General features: G+C 40.1%; 1 protein-coding gene across 6 annotated transcripts in view; it reads left to right on the plus strand.

Annotated features, from left to right (window-relative positions):
* The window catches only part of NRF1 (nuclear respiratory factor 1), a 145,864-nt gene that overhangs the window by 85,169 nt on the left and 47,135 nt on the right, over nt 1–13,560 (plus strand). For all 6 annotated transcript variants that reach the window (XM_023250560.2, XM_023250561.2, XM_023250563.2 and 3 more), the window contains exons 6-8: nt 10,791–10,949; nt 11,724–11,921; nt 12,532–12,633. In XM_023250560.2, the coding sequence (XP_023106328.1) occupies nt 10,791–10,949; nt 11,724–11,921; nt 12,532–12,633 (459 nt within the window). The remainder of the gene's footprint in view (nt 1–10,790; nt 10,950–11,723; nt 11,922–12,531; nt 12,634–13,560) is intronic.

Raw genomic sequence — 13,560 nt, forward strand, 5'->3', positions numbered from 1 at the left:
AATGTTATTTATTCTGGGGATGCAAGAGTGGTTCAATATTGACATTCAATCAGTGTGATACATCACATTAACAAGAGAAAGGTTAAAAACCATATGGTCATCTCATGAGATGCAGAAAATGTATTTAACAAAATACAACATCCACTCATGATAAAAAACTCTCAACAAAGTGGTTTTAGAGGGAACATACCTCAACATGATAAAGCCCATATATAAAAAACCCACAGCTAACATTATACTGAGTGGGGAAAAACTGAGAGCTTTTTCTCTAAGATCAGGAAGAAGACACGGATGTCCACTCTCGCCGCTTTTATTCAGCATAATTCTGGAAGTCTTAACCACAACACTCAGATAAGAAAAAGAAATAAAAGGCATCCAAATTGGTAAGGAAGAAGTATAAAACTGTTAATATTTGCAGATGACATGATACTATCTATAGAAACCCTAAATACTCCACCAAAAAACTATTAGAACTGATAGATGAATTCAGTAAAGTTGCAGGATACAAAATTAATATACAGAAATTTATTGCATTTCTGTGCACTAATGACAAAGTAGCAGAAAGAGAAATGAAGAAAACAGGTCCATTTACAATTGCACCAAAAAGAATAAAATACTTAGGAATAAACTTAACCAAGGAGGTAAAAGACGTGTACTCTGAAAAGTATAAAACACTGATGAAAGAAACTGAAGAGAACACAAACAAATGGAAAGACATTCTATGCTCATGGATTAGAAGAATTAATTAATAATGTTAAAATATCCATACTGCCCAAAGCAATCTACAGATTCACTGTAATCCCTATCAAAATTCCAATAGCATTTTTTCACAAAATTAGAAAAAATAATCCTAAAATTTCTGTAGCACCACAAAAGACCCCAGATAGCCAAAGCAGTCTTGAAGAAGAAGAACACAGCTAGAGAGAGGTATCACAATCCCGGATTTCAAGATATACTACAAAGCTGTAGTAATCAGAATAGTATGGTACTGGCACAAAAATAGGTACATAGATCAATAGAATAAAGAGCCCAGAGATAAATCCACCTTTATATGGTCAATTAATCTATGACCACAGAGGCAAGAATATAAAATGGGGAAAATATAAAATGGGAAAAATGGTGCTGGGAAAATGGGACAGCTACATGCAAAAGAATGAAACTGGACTACTTTCTTTCACCCTTACACAAAAATAAACTCAAAATGGATTAAAGACCTAAATGTGAGACCTGAAACCAGAAAACTCTTAGAAGAAAACATAGGCAGTAATCTCTTGGACATCACCTTAGCAACATATTTATGTATATGTCTTTTTAAGCAAGGAAAACAAAGAAAAAATAAACTACTGGGACTATGCCAGAATAAAAGTACTTTGCCCAGCAAAGGAAATCATCAACAAAACAAAAAGGCAGCCTATTGAATGTGAGAAGATATTTGCAAATGATGTGTGTGTTAAGGGGTTAATATCTAAAATACATAATGAAGTTACACAACTCAATACCAAAAAACCCAACGAATCCAATTTAAAAAAAAATGTTCACAGGACCTGAATAGACATTTTTCCAAAGAAGACATATAAGTGGCCAACAGACACATGAAAAGATGCTCAACATCACTCATCATCAGGGAAATGCAAATCAAAACCACAATGAGATATCCCCTCACACCTCTCAGAATGGCTAGTATCAACAAAAAGACAAGAAATAAGAAGTGTTGGTGGGAATGTGGAGAAAACAGACCACCTTGTGCACTATTGGTGGAAATGTACATTGCAGCCAGTGTGGAAAACAATGGGAATTTCTCAAAAAATTAAAAAGTAGAAATATCATGTGATCCGGTAATTCCACTACTGGGTATTTACCCAAAGAAAACAAAAACATTCATTCAAAGAGATATATGCATCTCTGTGTTAATTGCAGCATTATTTACAATAGCCAGATTTACAATAGCCAGAAGCAGCCCAAGTGTCCATCCATAGATGAATGGATAAGGAAGAGGACGTATATATACAATGGAATATTACTCAGCCATAATAAAGAATGAGATCTTGCCTTTTGCAACAACATGGATGCACCTACAGGGTATTACGCTAAGTGAAATAAGTCAGACTGAGAAAGAAAAATACCCTATGATTTCACTTCTATGTGGAATCTAAAGAAACCAAAACAAACAGACTCTTAAATACGGAGAACAAACAAACTGGTGATTGCCAGAGGGGAGGTGAGTAGGGGGATGGGCAAATAGATACAAGGCATCAGGAGGTACAAACTTCTAACTATAAAATAAGTCATGGAGATGAAACGGCATAGAGAATGTAGTCAATAATGTTGCAGTAACATCATATGGTAACAGATGGTGACTACAGTAATTTTGGTGAGCATTGCGTAATGTATAGAATTGTCAAACCAATATGTTGTACACCTGAAACTAATATAAATATTGTATAATAATTACGCTTTTAAAAACCCCACTGCTTTTTCCCTTGTCCCTTCCCTTTCCTCACTTGAACTTACTGTCCTCCTCTTACTCTCACTGGGGCAGTCTGTGTTGCTTTAATATTCCCTTGGAGTGATGATGCAATGGGATAGTAATTCTTCACCAGTTTTCAGGAAAAGCCTTCAGAAACATTCAGCCTAGTGACTGCTTCATTAGGAAGAAGTTATTCACAGGGTTTGACATGCTTTACCTAGAAAATATTCATTCGTTTAGGTTTTTTGAGTATTGTTTTGAAAAAGCATAGGTTTGGTCTCTCCTGCCCAAAGAATGGAAACATTATGCTATGTGAAATAAGCCAGACACAAAAGACAAATACCATGTTGATTCCACTTATATGACTTACCTAGAATGGGCAAATTCATAGAGACAGAAAGTAGAATCAAGAGGCTGGGGAGTTAGTGCTTAGTGCATGCAGAGTTTCTGTTTGGGATGATGAATAAGTTCCGCAAATAATACAGCATTCTGAATGTACTTAATGCCCCTGAATTGTACATATTTAAATGATAAATTTTGTTACGTATATTTTATGACAAAAAGGATTATTTTAGTAAAGTGGTCTTTAAACTTGACCACATAGTAGAATCATCCAGAGAACTTATAATCCTAGTACCTAGGCCATACTCCAGACCAATTAAATCAGAATCTTTGGGGGTGAGATCCAGGCATGTACAGTGTTTAAAGGCGATTCCACTGTGCAGCCAACGTTGAGAACCACTGTTGTAGATAATTTGCAAACTGCTTCTCCTTCCTGTAATGTCAAAACCTATATGCAGAGTAGGCTTTTCCTACTAAATTATCAAAAAATGTTTATGTATACGATGCCACTACACATTTGGTAAATGTTAGGTAGGCAGGATGAAATTAAGAGAATGACAAAATTATTGGTAACAAAAATATTGAATTCTTGGGGCACCTGGGTAGCTCAGTTGGTTTAGCGTTTGACTTTGGCTCAGGTCATGATCTTGTGGTTCATGGGTTCGAGCCCCGTGTTGGGCTCTGTGCTGACAGTTCAGCCTGGAGCCTGCTTCAGATTCTGTGTCTCCCTCTTTCTCTGTTCCTCCCCTGTTCTCACTCTGACTCTATCTCAAAAGATAAATAAACATTACCAAAAAAATACATATCTATCTATATCTATCTATCTATCTATCTATCTATCTATAGATAGATACATCGAATTCTTAAGTAGAACATAGCATATTTTGAGTAGAGTAAAAAAAATAGTGGTATAATTAGGAATACTAATAAAAGGGAGTAGGCATATAAATTCCATGTGCAGGATACAACTTGACTAGCGAAAAATATTTGCAAATTATATGGCAAAGTATTAATATCCAGAACAGATTAATATATCCTTCAGATTAATAAGAAAGAGATGATTTGAAAAATAAGCAAAGCATCCTAAACAGTTCCCAAAAGAGAAGATAATCAGTGAACGTATGAAAAGATTCTCAACCTCACTAGTAATGAAAATTAAAATGATTACCATTTCCCCCACATTCGATGAGTCAAAATAAGAAAGCTCGGTAATAAATGTGAAGGATGGTGTGAAAAAATGGGTATTGTTGTGTACTGTTGATGAGAGCGGGATTGGCCAACTTTTTGGAGGACAGTTTGGCAGTGTCTATTAAAATGTTAAATGCAGGCACCTTCTAAGCAGCGATTTCACTTTGCTACTAGAGAAATACACATGTGCACAAAGAAACATTTTACAAGGCCCGTAAATAACCTAAATGTTCATCAGCAGGAGAATGGTTAAATAAAAGGGCAAAGTCTGTATCGTGGACGCTAGGCAACTACTTTTTAAAAGTGAGGTTATTCTAGTTGCACTGCCATGAGAAGATCTCTGTGACAGCATGTTGAGGGGGAAAAGTGAGTTGTAGTAAACTATGTACAATATGGTACTGTTTGTGTTTTATTTCATCACATAAAACTGTGCTCTTCCATCATATATTCATGTAAACGTATAGATTGGCCTATAGGGAAGGATGTTCTGCTTCTGACAGGTGACTGGATTGGGGAAGGTGGATGGAAAAAAGGACGTGTTATTTCAGTTTTTTTGTACAAAAGAGTACAGCTGGGATGAGGTAGCAGAAACGGACCAATCTGAGACTCCTTTAAAGAGAAGGTAGAATTTTAAGAGCATTTTGATGAATGTGAGGGAGACAATTTGGTAGGTTGATGGGATGTGGAGACAGAGCAGAAGGGTTGGCCTGAGAGAAGAGTCTTGAAATGAGTGTGTTCATTGACTTGTATTCTCTGAACTTCTTCTTCCTTCCAACTTGTTCTTCCCCTGTTTCTATGGGACTGTGTTTTATGGAGAAATGAGATTAAAAGAAGCTGCTGTTTCTGCTGGTGCTACTAGGGAGTAGGGATATAGGACTGGCGTTTCTAACAAGGAAAGCCACTTCCACTGTCTCTGTGAACAGAGGTCAGTGGTACAAATAATTCCAGATAGTGAGCAAAAAAATCTTTGCTTTTGCTTTCTAATGCCCTTTATTTTTTATTTATTTATTTTTTTTTTTTAAGGAAAGATGTTTTCTTTTTTTTTCAATTTTTTTTTTAAACGTTTATTTACTTTTGAGACAGAGAGAGACAGAGCATGAATGGGGGAGGTCAGAGAGAGAGGAAGACACAGAATCCGAAACAGGCTCCAGGCTCTGAGCTGTCAGCACAGAGCCCGATGCGGGGCTCGAACTCACGGACCGTGAGATCATGACCTGAGCCGAAGTCGGACGCTTAGCCGACTGAGCCACCCAGGCGCCCCTCTAACGCCCTTTAAATATCCATTTGAATATAATTGAGTCTGTCAACCTGGAGGGTCATGATTTTAAATTAAAATAATGAAGCCGCATTTCTCGAAATTTCTCGAAATTTATTATGTATACTCTTTTCCATAGAGGGGGAGTTGGCACACATTTTAATTTGCGAGGTCTTTTCTTGGTAACTGAATCAAAGTAAACACCAGGAGCCTCAAAAATCCTAGACTCGGGTACAAGCGGAGCAAAGAGTAGGCAGGCATTTGGGAATGTGTAAGGGTAATGTGTTGCTGGGCGGCAGATTTATAAGGGGAAAATTTCTAACATAGTAAGGATTATTATTTCATTTTGGATAGATTAAACTTTTTAGAATTTTAGAGAATCTTTTTAAAAACCCTCTGTGGTTTCCACATAATCTTTACTTTTGACTGCCACTGGCAGGAATTTGGTATGTTTTTTCTTTGCTGAATGTGCCCTGGAAGGAGTGGTATTCTCCACTCTTTGCTGGTTTGGGGTGAGTTCACTGACCAAGCTAGGCACTTTAAATCCATTTAGAACCCTGAATCAGAATGGGAGGCTGGGAAAGCTTGTCCAATTAAAGGACAGCCTGGGAGGGTAGGCTTTACCTTTGCTGAGCCTATTGATTGTCTCCCCTGGGGATTAAAGACAAACCTTCCTTAACAAGCACATTGAGTAGCTTGGGTTTCCAAAACTCTCCAGGACCAGTAATTAATCCAACTGGTAATGAGAACACAGTGCTGAATTCTGGAAAGAAATCATTTAACTCTTTCTGTACGGAACAGTTCATTTTCTCTTATTGATAGTCCCTTTAGCCTTAGCACTGTTTATTTGGGACATTATAAAAACAGCCTGATGGGGGTGCCTGGGTGTCTCAGTCAGGAGTCAGACTCTGGATTTCAGCGCAAGTCATGGTCTCATGGTTCGTGAGTTCTAGCCCTGCATTGGGCCCTGTGCTGACAGGGCAGAGCCCGCTAGGCATTCTCTGTCTCCCCCTCCCCCTCTGCCCCTGCCCCAAGTGTGTGTGCTCTCTCTGTCAAAATAAATAAATAAACTTTAAAAAAAGTCTGATGGAAAATTGCCTTTTTCAGTGAAGTCACATTATTTCTGTGCATTTAAAAGCAAAGAACAGTCTTCATCCCCCAAATGTACAGACTTGACAAATGAACTTTTATTGTACAAAGTGCTTTTTACCTCTTGTTTTGATATGTGGGCAAATTTATACAGTTGGTAATTAATAAAAATCTAAAATCTGCCTCTGAATCAGAATTTGTACACCAGCAGTTACATTGCACTCTGGTCCCATTTTTTATTTTTTTATTTTTTTCAATATATGAAATTTATTGTCAAATTGGTTTCCATACAACACCCAGTGCTCATCCCAAAAGGTGCCCTCCTCAATACCCATCACCCACCCTCTGGTCCCATTTTTTAACTGTTATGGAAGTCTTTGCCTGTGGGCGTAACCATCCCCCCCCCCCCCCCCCCCCCCGCCCCGCACCCGCCCGCTCCACCGTGTTGCTTGTCTCTCCTACTCTCTTCTTCCCAGGGCTTTGAAACATTTCCTGTCCAGGTTTCTGACACATAGAACATCTTTGACAAGCTTCCTAGGTCTCGTTCTCTCTTTCTTCTAATTATGGTTACACTGAGTCCCATTTTCTAATAATTTCCAGTAGTAATCTGCTTGTACACTTTAAAAAAAATGCTCAGGGTCGCCTGGGTGACTCTGTCAGTTAAGCGTCTGACTTCAGCTCAGATCATGATCTCATGGTTTGTGAGTTCGAGCCCCACGTCAGGCTCTGTGCTGACAGCTCAGAGCCTGGAGACTGTTTCAGATTCTGTTTCTCCCTCTCTCTCTGACCCTCCCTGGCTCGTGCTCTGTCTTTCAAAAATAAATAAACATTAAAAAAGAAAAAAAAAATTTTTAATGCTTGAAGATCCCGCAGAACAAATCACCTGCACTATCTATGTATTGGGGCATGTGAGTAATAGCTCCCTTCCTAAAGGCATGGAATTGGTCTAGATGGTCGCTTTTTGATTCTAGCATTCTTTATTTCTCTTCTTGAACCATATTTACACAGATACTTACAAACTCATTCTTCTGCCTCTTCTGCATTTTTTCACCATACCCACCTTGAAGAACTAAGGATAAATGTCTTTCCGTACATCACTGTGTTTAGTATTAGAAAACCATTTTAGAACATTGGCTTTTTCATTGAATTTGAAGAGGCGGGTGCCTGGGTGGTTCAGTCGGTTGGATGTCTGACTCTTGGTTTTGGCTCAGGTAGTGATCTCACTGTTTGTGGGTTCAACGCCCACATCGTGCTCTGTGCTGACAATGAGCCTGTTGGGATCCTTTCTCTCCCAAGGCTCTATCTCTCTCTCTTATTAAATAAATAAACTTAAAAAAAAAAGAGGGCTGATGACTGAAGTAATAATAGTAAAACTGCTGGGGCGCCTGGGTGGCGCAGTCGGTTAAGCGTCCGACTTCAGCCAGGTCACGATCTCGCGGTCCGGGAGTTCAAGCCCCGCGTCAGGCTCTGGGCTGATGGCTCAGAGCCTGGAGCCTGTTTCCGATTCTGTGTCTCCCTCTCTCTCTGCCCCTCCCCCGTTCATGCTCTGTCTCTCTCTGTCCCCAAAATAAATAAACGTTGAAAAAAAAAAAATAGTAAAACTGCTATTCATTCAATGCAGCTGTGTATATATACCCACTATGTGATCCTTTGAATTGACCCTATATGCTTGCCATTATCATTACTGCTTTGCAGTTGAGGGAATTAAGATTCAGAGAGCGAGCTAGTGTTCCGAGCCAACTCTCTGAGTCTAGAGCCTGTGTTCTTATTGAGTGATTGAGAACAAACTGACTCAAGAAGTAGTCAAGATCTATTTCACAAAGAATGTGGGATTTGCTGGGCAATAGGGAACAAGTGTCGGCTTGAAGCTTGAGCTTGAGAAGGTGCTCCCATGGGGGGAACAAATCCGAAGGCATAGAAGCAGAAATGAGTTCAGTTTATAAGACAGTGCAGAGACTCACCTAATGAGGACCAAGGCTGCTTGTTGGCAATTAGCGGAAACTGAGTGTGGTGGGAGGCCAGGCTGTGGCAGGTGGCAAAGCTGGACAGAGGAGTCCAGTTGAGTTGCTAGTAGTGAGAAGCCATTTGAAAGTTTTTGAGCCTTGGAGCTGCGCAGCATTTAGGGAAACCTGTCTGTTAAGGATACATGGGATGGGAAGAGAGGGGAGAATGTGGAGTTAAACAAGGTCATCTGGAAGGATGCACTAGCCTTGGGCTGGGAAGTGGGGACAAAGGTGGGACTAGAGAAGAAGTGATGGAGAGCCCAGGCACTTCAAAGAAGAAAGAGCTGAACCTGCACGGAGTAGCTAGGTGGGTTTGAAGGAAAGAGGTAAAGCTGACCGAGATTTTGAGCTTGGCTGTCTAGGGAAAGAAGGTGGGGTTCTCCTGGCCAAGAGTAAGACTTCAAGAAGATAGGTGGTTGGAGAGAGGGCAGAGGAGGCTTTGAAGTGAGTAGGCTGGTGCTCTGCCCACACTTCCCATAACCTATGAGTCCTTGAAACCCAGGGGAAAGCCTGATATGAGAGAGCCAAAATGCAAGACAGCCATGTGCCAGGGTGACCCAGGACTGGGGAGTGTGGGAGACTGTGGTGCGAACGGGTGGGGCATCAGAAGCTGGAAGTCAGAATTAGAGAATGCGTGAGGTTCCAGGCGGGATTTGAGCAGACTCTGACAGCGAATTCTTTCTGAACACTGTCGTCTTTTGTTAATTTAAAGGTATTTAGCCTTCTGATTTCATTATCTCCAACCTCTGCTAGGTACAGATATAAAGAACTCTCCTTTTGGAGAATGTTCGTTCGTGGGATTAGAAGAAAAGAGACGGACAAAAGCCATTTTTTTTATATGGGAAACGCAAATATTGTGTGTGAGGATTAAGCCTTTTCCTTCTCTATGTGTCTGAGGCTAGAAAAAGACACACTCCCAGGAAACTAAGACAAAGGGAAAAATGACTTTGAGATGCACTTTCTTAAAATAACTGAAGAGATGACCTCATGAGCCAGCTGATAGCCTGGGTTTGCAAACGGATACATTTCTATTAGCCTGCTGCTTGATGTCGCAGAGCCAAATATATATGGAGTGTATTATATCATATCCTGTAGGCAGGAGACTGTCTGGGAGAGGCGGACTCGGGGAGGTGAAGTAGCAGGCTGGGCGCAAGGATTGACGGTGTAAATATCGTCAACCAGAGCTCTGTTTATTAGGGAAGCATGATTCCCTATTATTATATGATATGATAATTATATAAGAATTGGTATCATCTTCTGGTAAAATATTATTCAAATAAGAACACCTGATATTTAAATAGGCTCTTCAGTATAAAAGTGGTGTTGCACTCATTCTCTCATTAATACTTAAGTATTTCCATTTCTGTTGCCCCCCCCCCCCCCCCGGGCCTTCTCTCTCTTTTACACCTGCAAGCCCATGTCCTTGGGTCTGACCCATTGCCGAAATTGTCTTATCCTTTTGGTCTTTAGGTATAGAGGCAGTGTGAGTGTGTCCTTAGTTGAAGGATGCTGCTTATCTCTGAAGTGTTGCAGGGGTTAAAAGGAAAGCAGTAGGTCTGGGGAGGGATGTTATAATTTGATTAATTGCTTCTCTTGCCAAAAATCATTGTAGACAATTAAGAATGTTCACAAAGTAGGCTCCCCTTCTCCTCCAACATATACACTCAGTATGGTTACTGTGCCGTTGTCTCTGGTTTAACACCTGCTTGGTCTGGATTCAGTTTGTAAAATAAATCTGCATGAAGTCCATAATGTGTTTAAGATGACATATGCTTGACTCTATCTGTATGTCAGACTCACAGACATTGGCCTGGCATACCAGAAATTTTCAGGAAAAGCTTTAGGGTCATTTTCCCTTTTTAAGTAGAGCCTATTTATTTTCCTGTTTGTAAGCAACCAGCTTCCTGAATTCTCTTGCTGTTTATAGTAGTTTTTCATTTGATTCTCTGGGGTTTTCCAGACGCACAGTCATATCACCTACAAATAATGATGATCCTACCTGCTCCTCACCTCTTATTTCCCTTATCTAATTGCCAGGTTCCTAACTCCAGAACAATACTGAAAACATGTTGACTTTGTTAGACACCTTGAGTGCATGGAAAACTGTAGAAGGGAAACGAGGGAAATATCATCAGTAGTATCTTAGGGAGAAATCAAACTTGACGGCAGGTATTCATCTTCTAAGGACAAGTAGGGGCTGTGAAATACAGCTTAATGTATACTTTACCAACACACACACACACACACACACACACACGTATAATTCTCAGTCACCCATGGAGCTGTGGTAACCTGTGGAAAACAATGGGTTCTCATCATTCACATCTTGGAATTCTCTGGGACCCTCCAGGAAAGCTCTGTTTTATTATCTTAGAATTCGGTGGAAGATACAAAGACATCCCAGATGTCTTTCATGACTGCTGATGACCACACTCTTGTCTTCTAGGCCCAGCTTCGGGCATTTATTCCAGAGATGCTCAAGTACTCCACAGGTCGGGGAAAACCAGGCTGGGGCAAAGAAAGCTGCAAGCCCATCTGGTGGCCTGAAGATATCCCGTGGGCAAACGTCCGGAGCGACGTCCGCACAGAAGAGCAAAAGCAGAGGGTGAGGGTTTCTCAGACCTGAGTAGCCTGTTGTTTTTCCATTCTGAATCAACTATGCTAAAAAGCCTAAAAACATGTGTGTGATAGTTGAACCTATCTCCCAAAAGAAGTCTGATATTCTCTGATTTGCAGCCTTTCCCATTCATCACATCATCACTGTAGACGTGGGATGGGTCCCTGAATTTACACTTCCTTCTGCCTAGTTGCCTTTTGGAGCAGTTTTTATATTATGAGATGATTGGAAAAAACGGAAGAAACTTCACGAAAAAGTATTAATTACTTCAAAGACTTAGAAATGTCTTTATTCCTGGTTAGCAAGAACCACCGTTGAAAAATATAAATAATAGAATTAGATGTGAAGTTGGTGGAGGCGGCTGATAACGACACTTTTTAAAAAGGTGAACTCAACTAATTGTCATCCCTTGCCTTTTCTGCATATTTGTTTCTTAGTTAGCTTGGAAGTTTATTGGGGATCAACATAAAATTCTTGGCAAAAGAGTAAGCGTCTTTTGTGAGAAGTTTAAGAGTTGGCCTCAGGTTAGGATGGGGTATAAAACCCAAAACCTAAACCAGACTTTGCTCAGGAAGGAAACCGGTGGGAGATCTGTGGCGTTTAGTGCCGAGTTTCTTTGTACCACAATCGGCCTAAGGGAGCTCACTCTGTATAGGTTGGATTTGGTTTGTTACATAAGCAGCTGCTTATTCCGTAGTAGGACTGAATGACCAACATTCTTTGTGACTTTTTAAATGTGCTTTTCTGGTCTTTTGGTGACAGGTTTCATGGACCCAGGCACTACGGACCATAGTTAAAAACTGTTATAAACAGCATGGGCGGGAGGACCTTTTGTATGCTTTTGAAGATCAGCAAACACAAACACAGGCCACAACCACACACAGTATAGCCCATCTTGTACCATCCCAGACCGTAGTCCAGACCTTTAGTAACCCTGACGGCACTGTCTCACTTATCCAGGTGAGTAAAACTATGGTTACGAAACTGTGGTTTCTGAGGTGGACCGGTGGGCACCTCACCTCAGACTGGAGAACGTTTGCTTCATGTAAACCCTTACGTAACTTTTTAAAGCTCCTCAAGATCTATCTGAAATTTATTTTTAAAAAATATTTTAAATTGTTCCCAATTTGTTAGCTACAGAGCTATGAGATAGCTTTTCTGGACGTTTCCCGAACAAAGCACTATAAAAATGGCATCTTTTTTATGCTTTCATTCTGTCAGGGGCTAGGAGCTATTCCTTCTAAATTACCTCTTCTGAGGTAAAACGCAATTTGTTAGTAGATAGGGAATGTCTAAAATTCAGATTGGGATAAGAGTAGAAAGTTGGTTGACTGATACTGGGCACCGATGGTGAAACATGATAGCTTCTAATATTGATTTATTTGGTTGAAATAAAATTCTGGAACTCCTGTAAGTGTCTGAGACGACTTTAGAAACTCATTTCACATTACGAAGCATATTAACCAGTACCTATGCTGAATTGTGGATTACATGAATCTTGACTCCTGAGTAAAGGAAAGGTAGAAGAATCCATCCACTGACACATCTCACTTTCCATATTTTTCTTTAGGTTGGTACAGGGGCAACAGTAGCCACATTGGCTGATGCTTCAGAATTGCCAACCACAGTCACTGTTGCCCAAGTGAATTATTCTGCTGTGGCTGATGGAGAGGTAAGAAAGAGGATTTGTTCTACAGCTGCTTAAATACTTAAATGTGTAGGTGAGGGAGTAGTTAGGGTCCAGAAGATAACGACACCAGGCAGCTTACACATCTGTAGCATAAACCTTTTGAAACATCAGACCATGACAGTTTTGCAGAGTATCTCATGCTGTGTATATGAATTATAATAACTAAAAGTCCTAGATCTTTATGATTTAGACCAGTCAGAAACTTACAACTTTACGTTTGCAGTATAGCATTTTTGTATAATACGTAGCAAAAAGAGATTATCTGTGTCATACTTTTATGCTGTGAATCCCAAAGAATTTAATCGTTGGGCTTAATTCTTTAACAATTAGATCATTAAAACTAGAGCTGACCAAAGAGTTCTTTGAAGGGATAAATATGTTTGTAAATCAGTAGTCATCAGTTATTACATTTTAAATATGCCTTTGAAAAGACTTTATGAGAAAATACTCCTCTACCAAAATCAAGGTAACCATGGGATGTTAACCTAAAGGTAGCTACCTTTAACTGAGCACTTGATAAACTAAGTGCTCAACCCTCTATTAAGAATAGGTTCTGTTATCATCTTCACTTTATAGATGAGAAAACGGAAACATGTAGAGGTTAGGTGACTTGCCCAAAGTCACAGAATAAGTGTCGGAGCTGTGTAACACGTTTAGAAACTGCTGTCTAGGCTCTGAGCTCTGAGCCATCAGTGAAGGTCAGGAAAGGGTTCGTTAAGGCACTGCAGGCTTTTCCCCTAAAGGTACCAGGGTGGTATACCCGTGAAGTGGGAAAAACAGCGAACAAATGTCAAAGAGCAGTGTTAGAAATAAAGCTAAAGGTACCCTTGTTCAAAACCATGGCGCATTTCCACTCAGAACACCACAGAGTCATTTTCACTTGTGCAACTCAGGAAAGGGAGAGAACTG

Source organism: Felis catus, chromosome A2 (genome assembly GCF_018350175.1).
Source record: "Felis catus isolate Fca126 chromosome A2, F.catus_Fca126_mat1.0, whole genome shotgun sequence".
In the NCBI taxonomy this organism is placed as follows: domain Eukaryota; kingdom Metazoa; phylum Chordata; class Mammalia; order Carnivora; family Felidae; genus Felis; species Felis catus.